General features: G+C 40.5%; 2 protein-coding genes across 4 annotated transcripts; one reads left to right on the top strand and one right to left on the bottom strand.

The window, feature by feature from the left end:
* Positions 1-798: 798 nt before the first annotated feature.
* Positions 799-4,966, bottom strand: nkap (NFKB activating protein). Its single transcript, XM_080416334.1, has 8 exons — positions 4,417-4,966; positions 4,011-4,091; positions 3,828-3,892; positions 3,641-3,727; positions 3,452-3,494; positions 2,766-2,963; positions 1,824-1,973; positions 799-1,325 (listed from the first exon to the last, which is right to left on the bottom strand). The coding sequence occupies exons 1-8, from the start codon at positions 4,809-4,811 to the stop codon at positions 1,151-1,153; spliced, it is 1,194 nt and encodes a 397-aa protein (XP_080272460.1). The 5' UTR covers positions 4,812-4,966; the 3' UTR covers positions 799-1,150.
* Positions 4,967-6,528: 1,562 nt separating this feature from the next.
* Positions 6,529-12,062, top strand: zbtb33 (zinc finger and BTB domain containing 33). Of its 3 annotated transcripts, none has more exons than XM_080416317.1 (2): positions 6,529-6,617; positions 8,661-12,062. In XM_080416317.1, exon 2 carries the CDS (start codon positions 8,663-8,665, stop codon positions 10,724-10,726), a length of 2,064 nt encoding a protein of 687 aa, XP_080272443.1. In that variant the 5' UTR covers positions 6,529-6,617; positions 8,661-8,662; the 3' UTR covers positions 10,727-12,062. The 3 variants fall into 3 exon arrangements, with proteins under 3 accessions (XP_080272443.1, XP_080272444.1, XP_080272442.1); XM_080416318.1 differs by lacking the exon at positions 6,529-6,617 and adding an exon at positions 7,757-7,898; XM_080416316.1 differs by lacking the exon at positions 6,529-6,617 and adding an exon at positions 7,757-8,096.
* Positions 12,063-12,662: the final 600 nt, after the last annotated feature.

Raw genomic sequence — 12,662 nt, 5'->3', positions numbered from 1 at the left:
AAGGTATGAAATGCCTTTGATAACACACAAAAAATTACACATTGTATATATCTGAGTAAAGTAATGTGCCTTTCTACATCTGGTCAACAGAGGCAGGTATTGAGTGAGTTTGGCTAGATTTAGCTGTAACCTATGTACATGCTGTAACCTACCTTAATTCTCAAGTGGATCTGGGAAGAAATACATGCAACATGCCGTGTTCAAAACTCTGCTACCTGCCTGCTCACCCACACTCACTCCAGAGACCATATCCTGCCAGTCCTCCACTGGCTGCCCGTCAAATAAAGAATCTACTTTAAAATGCTGCCCACCACCTATAAGGCACTGCAAAACCTGGCTCCCCCTACCTCAAGCCGCATGTTCCATCCCCTCAGGTCCAGTGACGCCGGCCTCCTGGAGGTCCCCAAGACCAGGCTCCAAACCTGGGGCGACAGGGCTTTCTCTGTGGCTGCCCCCCTCCCTCTGGAATGCACTCCCCAAACATAAGAGACGCTCCATCAATCCCTCCCTTCAAAACCGTCCTGAAAACCCACCTGTTCAGAATGGCCTTTCCGAGTCTACTTGAATTTCAACTCGTTATTTTTAGTGTTTTATTGCTTTTAAATTCTTATCTTATTTGATGTGTTTTTTCCTAATGACTTTTTTCTCCTCTGCCCTGGATCCCCCACACACATGTAAAGCGTCTTTGTGTACTTAGAAAAGCGCCATATAAATTCCAGTTATTAAAACTAAGAATAGTTAGGCTTTCTAATATAATGCACTTGGCAGAAAAGGTAACAATTTCAAGTAAATAAGCCATTTGATTAACACATTTATTAACCTTTCTGTTCAGCTTCTCACATGAAAACTTCATACAGGAAATATTTGCTCAATTGAATGGCTGACTCGAGTTCAAACCAAATTGCATGTAATAAATTGAAAAATATACAAAAGGCAAAAGAGCCTACAGTACATACTGTACACTACTTGCAATTATACAAATGAGCTTTGAATTTGCAATGTATATCTATAAAGTACATTACACAAACTCATTCACTTTCCAAAATACAGATTAGACATTGAACATAATGCCTAAAATAAAACAATATAAGTGCTATAAGTGCAATAATATAAGTGAATAAGATGAGCGCAGTGACAGGGGAGAGGAGCTTCATTTCTCTTCCTTGCCTTTGGTTTTCCTGTACACCATTTCTCTGAAACTGGAAAGGATCTTGCTCTCCCTCTTCCTTCTTTCTTCCTGGTTGAAGGACGCAAGGGCTCGCTTTTCATCTGCACTGTAGATCTGGTTTTCCTTTCTCAGACGCACAGCCTCCATACGACGGTGTCTGAGGAGTTGCACACAATCACACCAATTTGTTAGCGCTTTATATTGATTTGGTTTGTACCACATCTACCAATCACTGCAGTGCCACAGTTACTATACATGAAGGTTAAATCACAAAAACAGAAAATCTAAAAACCATTGTTCAGGGCAAAATGTTGCTAAGTACAAAGACACTCAGCTTACTATAAGAAGTAACTAAGCTAATTAGTCACATTTTTGTAATTAATGCAAATGAGGCAATATACAATTTATTATATATTTGCGTCATGAGTTTGGTTATTTCAATAGTTTGTTTATTTGATCACGCTGCTTTGGTTCCTCATCTGTCTAATCAATGTTATTTTGTTAATGGTGTCATCAATTAGAATACCACTATTATAAAAGGTTGGTAAATGTTTATTAATATATGTGTTGCATTTGTTATAACTAATTAGCCTCGTGTTAACCCTGTCCCTGCCGATTTGTATTTTATTCTTCCCCCATTAAAACATCCATGTACCTGCTACCACTCATGACGAAGCCAGACTTCTCAAAGTTTGCGATCTCATCGCTGGTCAGCCCAATCTCTCCTCTTCTTGGGATACGTTTGCCTGCTTTAACATATTCTGCCATAGCCGCACCTTCACCTGGTAGCAGAGCGTGACCAAAGCTGTAGACGGGTAAAAAAAAGGTGCATGTTGAATATGTAGGTTTCATCATTCATTTAAAACTGAAATAAGTAAATGTTTTGATTATATTGAATCAAGTGACCCGGTTACGTTAATGTACTGAGAAGCATTGACCCTATAAGTTTCAGCACAGCATTCTACTGCTGTTGTTCAAGGGCTGAGGCACAAAGGTGAAACTAATGTTTCATTGGCTAGCAGCTAGTTGATAATCTTATGCATGTAAAAAAAAAAGAACGCTGGTATAGCAAATGCTTTGAATATACAATGTGTATGCATGTGAGGGGGTACTGATGCAGCAGCAGCATACGTTTTAAATGAAGCCACGCTAATAATAATAATGAATTACATTTTTATGGCGCTTTTCTAAGTACTCAAACTTACTCAAAGCGCTTTTACAATGGTTCATTCATTCATACAGGGGGGGGGGACATTGGGAGGTGGAGCGGCGAATAGTCGACGCCAGCGTCCCCACTTTTCCCACATTCACACACCAATGGTGGCAAGCTAGCGCCGACCAAATCATTGGAGGCAATGTAGGGTTCAGTGTCTTGCCCAAGGACACTTCGACATGTGGAAAGGAGGAGCCGGGATTCTAACCGCCGACCCACGGATCATTGGACGACCTGCTCTACCTCCTCAGCCACAGCCGCCCGCTAATGAAAGAATAGGTTTATGAACAGCTACAGTATATGTAATAGTGAACTGTTGCAACAACAAGTTCAGTTCATTAATTCGGCATTACTGATCAGAAATGTCTTAACAAATGTACTCACTCCAGAGGTTTGTCATCTTGAGACATTTGGGTAAGTGGGGCCTCTGGGCCCACCAGGTGCTCATCCATGCAGGTCCTCTCCACCCACATCACCCCATTAGCATCCTCCTCTTCATCCTCCTCCCCGGAATGCTCACTGCTCGAGTCACTGGAGGCCTTACGGTTCTTTTTTGCCTTCTTTTTCTTGGACTTCTTGGATCTGTGTAGATAATGAGAAGCTTGGTTATTCATCATGCTACTGAACCATGCGAGTGTGAAGATGATGAGAAGTTTGGTTAGGCAAGTTCCTGAACCATGTCACTGTGACATCAATCTGGGAACCCATTCATTCAGTAAAAAAAAAAGTTTTTGCCTCTGGGGGCACTACCACCTTTTTTGTGTAGAGACAGGAACTCGGTTTAGCTCCTCCCCTTTCTTAGTCCACTTCCTCCCGGGTGCTTCTGTGTTTATTCCTACTAACAACAACACTACATGTTTAAGGCAGTGGTGCTGACAGATTCTACTGTCAGCACCACTGCTGTTAGCAGAATCTGTCTTGAGAGATTACTGTGAAATTGAGATGTTTGGTTAGGTTAAGCGTCAAGCTCCTGAACCGTGTGAGTGTGAAGATGAGGAGAAACTCGGTTAGGCACCTGGCTCCTGGTGGCCATGTGACGGATGTTCATATTTAGTTGTGCGTAAGCTTACTTCTTGCTCTTCTTCTTCTTTTTCTTCTTCTTGACTTCTTCCTCTGCAAAGTGGCAATATGGGAATTTGCATTAGAGACCAACAATTGTTTGTATGTTTGTTTTGTACCAACATCACAACAAAAAACAACAAATAAAAGGACTTTTCAACAGTCTCACAAGTTGGAAACTGGTGAAAACTTTTTCTAACCCTCTGAATCTGACTCGCTCTCCTCTGAGTGCTTCTTGTGTTTCTTCTTCTTTGATTTCTTCTTTTTTTTCTTCTTTTTCTTGTCTTCTGCAAATGTGAAGAGAAGTTGTTTCAAATTCACACAGAATCTAACAATAACTGTCATTTACAATACAAATACAGTACATTTGCATACAATCGAACAAACCTTCTGAGCTTGAATCTGAGCTGCTATTTTTTGCGTCCTCTTCTACTGGCGTGAATTCATCAGAGCTTGGGGATTGGCAGAATAAATAGATGAAAATCAAGACTTCATGAAAAATATGGATGTAAATGTTTTTCATTCCATACAAGTATACTTTTAACATGTGTATAGAATAGTTCAACTTACTCTGGTTCCTTTACTCTTGGCGAGTATCCCCAAACCTCAGGGCAACCCAATTCACCGATCCTCTCCCTCTCTTGAAGACGCCTGTAAAAGATACAAATTAAACACCTCTTATGACAACCCTGATAATGTTAAGAATCCTCCTGAGAGAGGTAATGACAGCTGACACATTTTGCAAAAGTCAACACAGAGATGCAATAAGGGGTGGATCAGGTGGGGTGGTGGGTTAGGAACTTTTCAAAACAACCAAAGGAAACTGTACAGCCCAGCCCACTATTTAGTTAAGAGAGAGCACAATGTATGTTGTTACATTTCTACTCTCCTAGCCTTGGATCAAGACTATCATAGATGTATTTGACATTACGACTCTCCCAAAGCGAAGGATTTTAAACAGTCAAGTTACGTTTACCGGGCGATGAAGGCCTCTTGTCTCTGGCGTTGAGCATCGTCTCTCTCCTGATCATAGTAATCATTTCTGGATCCATAGCTTGGCTCATTGTTGGACCAGTGGTTGTTGTTGTTGTTGTTGTTGTTGGTGCTGCCACCGCCGTGTCTCTCTCTGGATCGTGAGCGACTCCGACGGGGGCTTCCTATGCGGAACCTCTTGATGGTCCTGGCCTCTCGGAGGCGATGCTGTCCTTCTTCCCTTTCTCTCTCTCTGTTGCGGGGCTTCGGGAGCTTTGGACCGAAATAATCCGGAGACAACAACCTCTCCCGTCCGTGGCTTCCACTGCGGCTCCGACTCCGTCTCCTGGGCCTGCTGGGGCTCTGCTGCTCGCCGTCAGAACCGGATTGATTCGACATTTCGACTGCAGTGCTTTCTATTAATGCAAATAAAATAAAATAAATAACCAACCCCCCCCCCCGCAACGGCAAACAAATGCGTCAAACTCGCGTTATTTGAATATGGCCATTGCGTATTCCATCCACAACAAATCTTCCATTACAGGAAGTCGAATGAGTCCTTCTCCCGATATATAACCGTGTGGCATCAGGATCGGCTCCGAATGTTGTTCCGCTCGTACCAATTTGATTGCCCCATTTAGAACCTCTCCCTCCGCTATGTAGCTCCGAGATGAGGTCCTATATTTCCCGGTGCCGTTTGAGCAGGACATTGTCGCACATTTTCCACTTTACATGTTTCTTACCCCTTTCTGCACATCGTATCCAAAAAGTAAAGGTTTTCTGAGACGCTCACAGATGTTTTAAGTTCTAGCTGGCAATAAAATCTATCCAACGAGTTGAAAAAAGTATTTAATTCGCCTCTGTCCTCAGCCGGTTCCATAATATTTTGCATTAGAAGATGCAATTCAACATTTGACCAGTAGGGGAATCAGTAATGTTATCTCTACGGGCGCAACTCTTGCGCAATGTCTTAAAAACATGTAACCGGCTGAGTACAGGAGCGAGTTAAATACTTTTTTCAACTCGTTGGATAGATTTTATTGCCAGCTAGAACTTAAAACATCTGTGAGCGTTTCAGAAAACCTTTACTTTTTGGATACGATGTGCAGAAAGGGGTAAGAAACATGTAAAGTGGATAATGTGCGACAATGTCCTGCTCAAACGGCACCGGGAAACGAGGAACCTCATCTCGGAGCTATACAGCGGAGGGAGAGGTTCCGTCGGAGCAACCAATTTGATTGATTGAATACTTTATTAGACAGAATTGCAAACAGTTCGGGTATACAGTCATACATTTGGGCTAACACAAATTAGTCCTGAGGACTTTCCATTGCGGTCCTGACCTATATGTAGGCCTATTCAATTAATAGTGACTCGCAGTCTTCAATGAATTGAACACAGGACCCCAATGGAAACAAGCCATAATAATATAGTGCTTTCTTGGGTTTAATCCTTATAATAGCATCCTTTTGTATAGAACTGTACTTTCTTTTGCAAATTGTTAATAAAGTATTCAATCAATCAATCAATCAATCAATCAATCAATCAATCAATCAATCAATTAAAGACATACAATAGACATCAAGCCAAGTGCTTAACGAGTCTTCCAGTTTAGTAGACCTTGTATTGTGAATTTGTACTTCCATGTACTGTGATTCTCATGTCTTACTAAATAAAAGTACATCAATCAATCAATCAATCAATCATCAACAACACTAGTAGCAAACAGTTGGTGGTGGGGGTCATTTCTGGTGTGTGTGTGTGTGTATATATATATATATATATATATATATATATATATATATATATATATATATATATATATGGCACAAAGACCCTGTCTAAATTCCCTAATTACAAAGTTACTGTAACAGCGCCGGCAATCAGTTTTGTAAAATTTGATATAATATAATTAACACCAGAAATGACCCCCCCACCACCAACTGTTTGCTACTAGTGTTGTTGATGATGTCTAGGATGTTATTGTATGCCTTTAATTGATTGTCTCATTTTCTTATGTTTTTTAAAAATTCTGTCAGTCGAGAAGGCGAGTTGCGCCCCCCAGTGGCGGTTTATTGTGACAATCATTGGTGTCTTTAGTTGCAGATATAATACAACGTCGTTCTCTGCATTGTCTGCGTGATCGTCTGTGTGTTCGTCGCTGTTATAACCGGTTTGTTCTGGACAGAAACACCGAAGCTGCAGGTAAAACGATGCATTTAAAAACGCATGTCGTTATTTACTTATTTAAAACTGCCTTCGTCTCGAACCTTTCCATTGAAACAGGCATGATAAGCCGCTATGCCGCCGAGGAGGGCCGCGCTATTCTGCATACAATGTTGCCAGGTTTTGCGAGAGAAAGAAGGAACCAGGTCTATGAAAACAAGCCAAAAAGAAGCGACTAGGCTGCGGCTATTTGAAAATAACCGATCTACAAGCTCACAACGCGTCACGATGCGACGTGTTGTGAGCTTGTATATCTACTATTTAAAATTAAACAACACAAATCTTGTAATATTTTCAGATGGGGGGATTTGTGGACAGAAAAAACATATTAAACATAGTCCTTGCCATGAAAATGTTTGAGAACCAGAACCACTGGTTTAAACAACATTAGTAAGGCCAAATAGCCCAAATAAGCGACTACACTTCAGAAACAAGCCCCCAAAAACCGCAACCCGCAACTACCAATATTTACAAGCAAAACTTTACAGAAAAAGAAGCCCAAAGTGGTTTATAATAAGCGGACATGGCAACACTGAGTGCATAGCGAGGGTGTCGCGCGTGCCCAAAAAAAAGAGCTGATCTACAAGCTAAAAACGCGTCACATCCCCCGCTTCGCGGCGCGTTGTCACTTTGTAGATCTGCCATTGCTGGGGGGTCGTCGTGCGACACTGTCGGACTGCGGAGTGTAAACTCGCAGGCAGTGGTGGAAAAAGTACTCAAATGTTTTACTTAAGTAAAAGTACCAATACTGCAATGTAGAAGTACTCTGTTACAAATGAAAGTCCGGAATTAAAAATGTACTCGAGTAAAAGTACAAAATAATTGGTATCAAAATGTACTTAAAGTACAAAAGTAAAATACTAAAATGTTTGAAAATAGCCTAGGTATAAAATAGGGCTAAAGTGGTTAATGTATGTTTTATGAAATAATAATTTATATCAGCAAAGTAACTAGTAACTAAAGCTTTCAAATAAATGTAGTGGAGTAAAAGTACAATATTTGCCTCTGAGATGTAGTGGAGTAGAAGTAAAAGTATTGGAAATACTCAAGTAAAGTACAAATACCTCAAAAATGTACTTAAGTAAATGTACTTAGTTACTTTCCACCACTGCTCGCAGGGAACCGCTCGCTAGTACATTGTGTAGCCGCTATTAGAGCGTTCCTTTAGTTTTTGATGGTCAGTGTTGATCAGAAGCAAATATTGACCCATTTTATTTGCTTATTATTTGGACAAAACGTTTGTCCACCGCGCGTTTAAAGGTAAACAGTCTTTATACACAAACCATCCGGAGGATTCCGGACTGCTATTTAAGCTAACGTTAGCCGAGCAAGTTAATGTTTTTGTCTGTTCCGCTCCGCAGGCCCGCTTAATGCTACAGCTAACTGATTAAACGTGTGTTATTAATGAGAACCAGATAAAACCGTTCATTCATATTTGCTCCCAAGAACTATCTGCTAGTAAGTAATTCCCACAACTTCCCATATGAATGCAATACATCATTTAACAACGTTTTGGTTTTCTTTTCCATTAACAAACGGCTAACGTTAGCCTTCCTTCCTTGTTTCCCCTGTATGATGAATGATAGCGCTAAACAAAATACATGGATTATTAAGCTCAAATCTGAATCCGATTAAACATTTATTTTTAATGTTATTTTGAAATGTTGCTTTAAAAAATAATTATCATGTTCGTTTAATCCACTTCCCCGAAACTGAATTTATTACCTATTTATTCGCGCTGTTTGCTGAAACATATACATTTATAGTGGTGTTGATTATGTCTTGTCTATTATTGTACGTCTTTAAATGTCTTGATTAATTGAATACAGAGGACCACAATGGAAACAAGTCCCTAGGGCTTTTTGTGTTATCCTTTTAGCATCATTGTAAAATTGTATCACTGTACAATTGGCAAAACTGTTAATATAGTAATCAATCAATCAAAACACATAGCCATATCAATTGCATATTTTCATGTCTGCAAGAGAATAATAACTAATTGTATTTTTCTTCCATCTGCAGGCATGTCGAGCCTAAAGCTGATATCTGCAACTGACACCCAGTATTCAGGGATTGTGCTGAAGAAAATGAATGAACAACGAAATATTGGATTATTTTGCGATGTCACCATAATTATTCAGGACAAGAAATTCAGAGCTCACAAAGCTATCCTGTCTGCCTCGAGCACCTACTTCCACCAACTCTTCTCTGTAGCTGGACAAGTAATTGAGTTGAACTTTATCCGAGCTGAAATATTCGAGCAGATTCTCAATTACATTTATAGTTCCAAAATTGTTCGCATCCGTTCTGACATGCTTGAGGAACTCATAAGTGCTGGACAGATGTTGGGTGTGAAGTTCATTGCAAACTTGGGGGTACCACTATCTCAAGTCAAGGGTCTACCAGGTCTGTCCAAAGAGACAGGGAGCAAAAGCGATGCATCCACAGAAAGTATGCCTCTAATCACAGATTCCTTTTCTATATCTGCGGAAGAATTCAATCAGACTCGCAAAAAAGCTGATGATGACGATTCAGACGGTGATGTTATGTTTGTCTCTAAAACAGACGCCCAAACCAGGGCAGCAAATAAAAAAGCGGCACCTACCGAGGTCATCGATTTGGATTTGGACTCCGATGATCATTCAACATCAGCAAAAAAACAGGAATCAAAAGATGCAGTTACGAAAGAGCACAAAGAAAGCACAGCCCCTACGAAAACTGACAGTGTCAAGATTTCTGATCATAATAGTGCTCTGAGCATTCCAAACACAAGCTCCAATGTCCCATCTTCCCCTGCCCAAGTCTCTTCAGAAAGTGCTCCCACACCCACAACACCAGCCAGGTCAAACAGTCAGGTCACCCCTGAGCGTCCTGCCGAGCCCCCAGTCACTGCGCAGCCTAATGTAAACAGCGACACAATTGGAGTCCAAAAGAAGCCTAATGAAAACAGCGACACAATTGGAGTCCAAAAGAAGCCTAATGAAAACAGTGACACAATTGGAGTCCAAAAGAAGCCTAATGAAATCAGCGACACAATTGGAGTCCAAAATAAGCCTAATGAAAACAGCAACATAATTGGAATCCAAAAGCAGCGTATTGAAAACAGCGACACAATTGGAGTCCAAAAGAAGCAGATTTCCATTGCAACTCAGAAAAACGATTTCAAAATGAGGCTTTCGGATGTGTCCTCTGGAGGGAAGATGGATGAAAGCAATCTTGACGTTCTCAAATCAGTTATGGCTTCCAAAAAAACAATTACACTAGATAAGGCCTCAGAAATCGACTCTATTTCAACAGGTTGTAAAGTGTATGCCAACATTGGAGAAAACACGTACGATATCGTCCCAGTGAAGGAAGACCCAGGAGAGGGAGGTTCTAAACTTGGTAAAGGGAAGAGATCTTCATTGCCCGGATCCCCCACTGATTCTGGCTCACCAAACAGTGGCTTGGGCAAGAAAAAGGCCAAAACAGAGCCAGAGGATCACTATGAGCTCATTATGGATGGGAAGACTTTCTTTGTGTGCATGGTCTGTAAGCGTCCCTATGTATGTCTGACAAGTCTCCGGCGTCACTTCAACACTCACTCGTGGGAAAAGAAGTACCCCTGTCACTACTGCGACAAAGTCTTTGCCCTGGCTGAGTATAGAACTAAGCATGAGATCCACCACACCGGGGAAAAGCGATATCAATGCTTGCTGTGCAACGAAACATTCTTGAACTACCAGGTGCTCTCTACCCACTGTAAACAGGCGCACAGCCAAGATCCCAGCGGGAGAAAAGAGAAGGACGATGGCAGTGACAACCTGTACCGCCTGCTACCCTGTAGAACCCTGCAAATGAAGCCCTACTCGTGGAGCACTGAAGATTTGGGTATTCCCGTCATCGGTGAGGACGGCACCGTGCAGTGTATAAACCCTTCCGAGCAAGAGTGCCATCAAAGCAAATCGTTGACCTGGAGTGACATGTTTGTTGGGCCTGCTGGTCACGCACAGCCTGTTGCGCACAGTCGGTCAGGGCCTATAATTAACCCGCCCCCACCCAACCAGGGTTCCACAGAATTTGACTTTGTCATACCGGAGACCTATTGAGCAAGATGGCTTGCTTACTTACTTATACATTATCTGTGCCTTTTCAGTAATGGTCTCCTTTTTAAAGGAAGTTTTATTGAAGAATGTTGTCCTGAAATCTTCCTACTTAATGTAGTTATTTTATTAACTCACTCACAATATTTCTGTTTTAGCAAGTCTATAGAAATGCATACATTTACATTTATGCTCTAGAGCTCTTCAATATTATTGGAAAAAAAGAGTTGGAGAATTCCAGACATGAATGAAAAAAAACAGGGTCAAGTGTAAAACAAAGAAATGCAAATGCACACCCTAAAATGCATTGTAAAAAAGAAACATTACATTTTGAAGTCCAAGCTCAACCACAGCACCATGGCTGTGCTCAGGCATATACGCTTGAAGCCTAATTTATACATGACAGTTTCAAAATAACATTGAAAATACTGTCCTGCAACGGTGTATGGATTAGGCTTTGCATTCACATTTCTGATGGCAAAAGTGTTATTGTTTTTTTAGTAACATTCAGGCATTCTTCCCAGCAACGGTTGTTGCTTTTTGTCAACAATATCCGGTGAGGTATCTTGTCTAGAAGTAACATAGTTTACCATGGACTAAGAACATGAAATTTGCCAATTAATCTTTTCTCAAACTGGTTGAGTTCTGGTTTATGCCATGTATTTGAGAGCATAGCTCAAATGTTTGGGTGCAAGATCATTGTGCTGGATGGGTATCTGTTCTGAACTGTGTTCATGCCCGGTTCCCAGTTGAAATCATTAAGCCTTTTGCTTTCTGTACCTCTTAACTTTATGATAGTTGGATATCCTATATCGGGATAGTGGCTAATGTTGCAGGGAAAATGTTCAATGGTTGCACAAATTTACTATGTATTTCCATTCCTTTCAAAGTTCATTCAATAATGATTTTTCCCAAACATTACCGTTTCGTCTTTATATGCTGGCCATATTTTCTGTCAAATCGATTTGTCAATGCCAAAAGCTGCCTCTTGTACACCATATAGGTTTTTAGAGATTGAAGGTGATGAGTAACGTAACTTGACAATTCTGTTGGTTTGTACAGATTGAGCACTTATCACCGGATCATGCAGCACAGCAGCAGAGGACTATTTTGTACAATTTTACTTTTTCATTGTTTTGTGTAAAGTATGTTGTCCGTGTAGTGTTAACATCTGTCATGCAGTAAAATGCTGCAGTTTTTACTTTAGAATAAACAAATTAACTATGGCATATTATGTATATAGTTGTGCTCAAGCCCTTTTGTACCTCCACGTTTTTCTTCTACACGTATTTATTAGGTCTTTAGTGTTGGACAAATTTAAATAAACTTATTTCAAAATGTGGTTATTCATTGACATTTCATGTACTTTCCCTTCTAGTTAGTATGGAGGTTTGACCTGAATATGAAACTTAATTGTTATATTAATATATTACTATCGCAAAGAGGTGCATATTATTCAAACTAGGGCTTTGTTCTCTTTTCAAGTGTAATAGATATCAGGAGGGGATTGAAAACAGCAGTTTAACAGCATAAGTCCCTTGTCCCAGGCAGCAAATTGTAGTGCCTGACTTGGTCGTGCTCCATGTCGCACACCAACAATTGCAGATCTACACATGAAGCAACACGGTGTGCTTGTAAACCTATTTTCGGAGCACGACATCAGCATGCAACTTAGTATAAATCAGGCTTAAGAGCTGCTGTACAGCCACGACAAGTCTCAAGTGAAAAGAACAATGGTCACTTAACCTGTAATCTTTTAGTTTGAAAATAGACAATTACATGTCACAAAACATTGTGATGTGACACATGAGCTTGTAGATCTGCTATTTATGAAAGATTGACACCTATAATGACATGCTGTAATGGAATAGGGATGCCAGGGTTACAGAAATATACTGTGCACTATAATGAATCATTGTGCCAAAGTAAAAAAAATATTTGA

The sequence above is a fragment of the Gymnoscopelus braueri genome (assembly GCF_963280865.1).
Source record: "Gymnoscopelus braueri genome assembly, chromosome: 20".
Classification (NCBI taxonomy): Eukaryota; Metazoa; Chordata; class Actinopteri; order Myctophiformes; family Myctophidae; genus Gymnoscopelus; species Gymnoscopelus braueri.
Note: the sequence above shows the minus strand (reverse complement) of the source record. Positions and strands in the feature narration are given on the sequence as shown.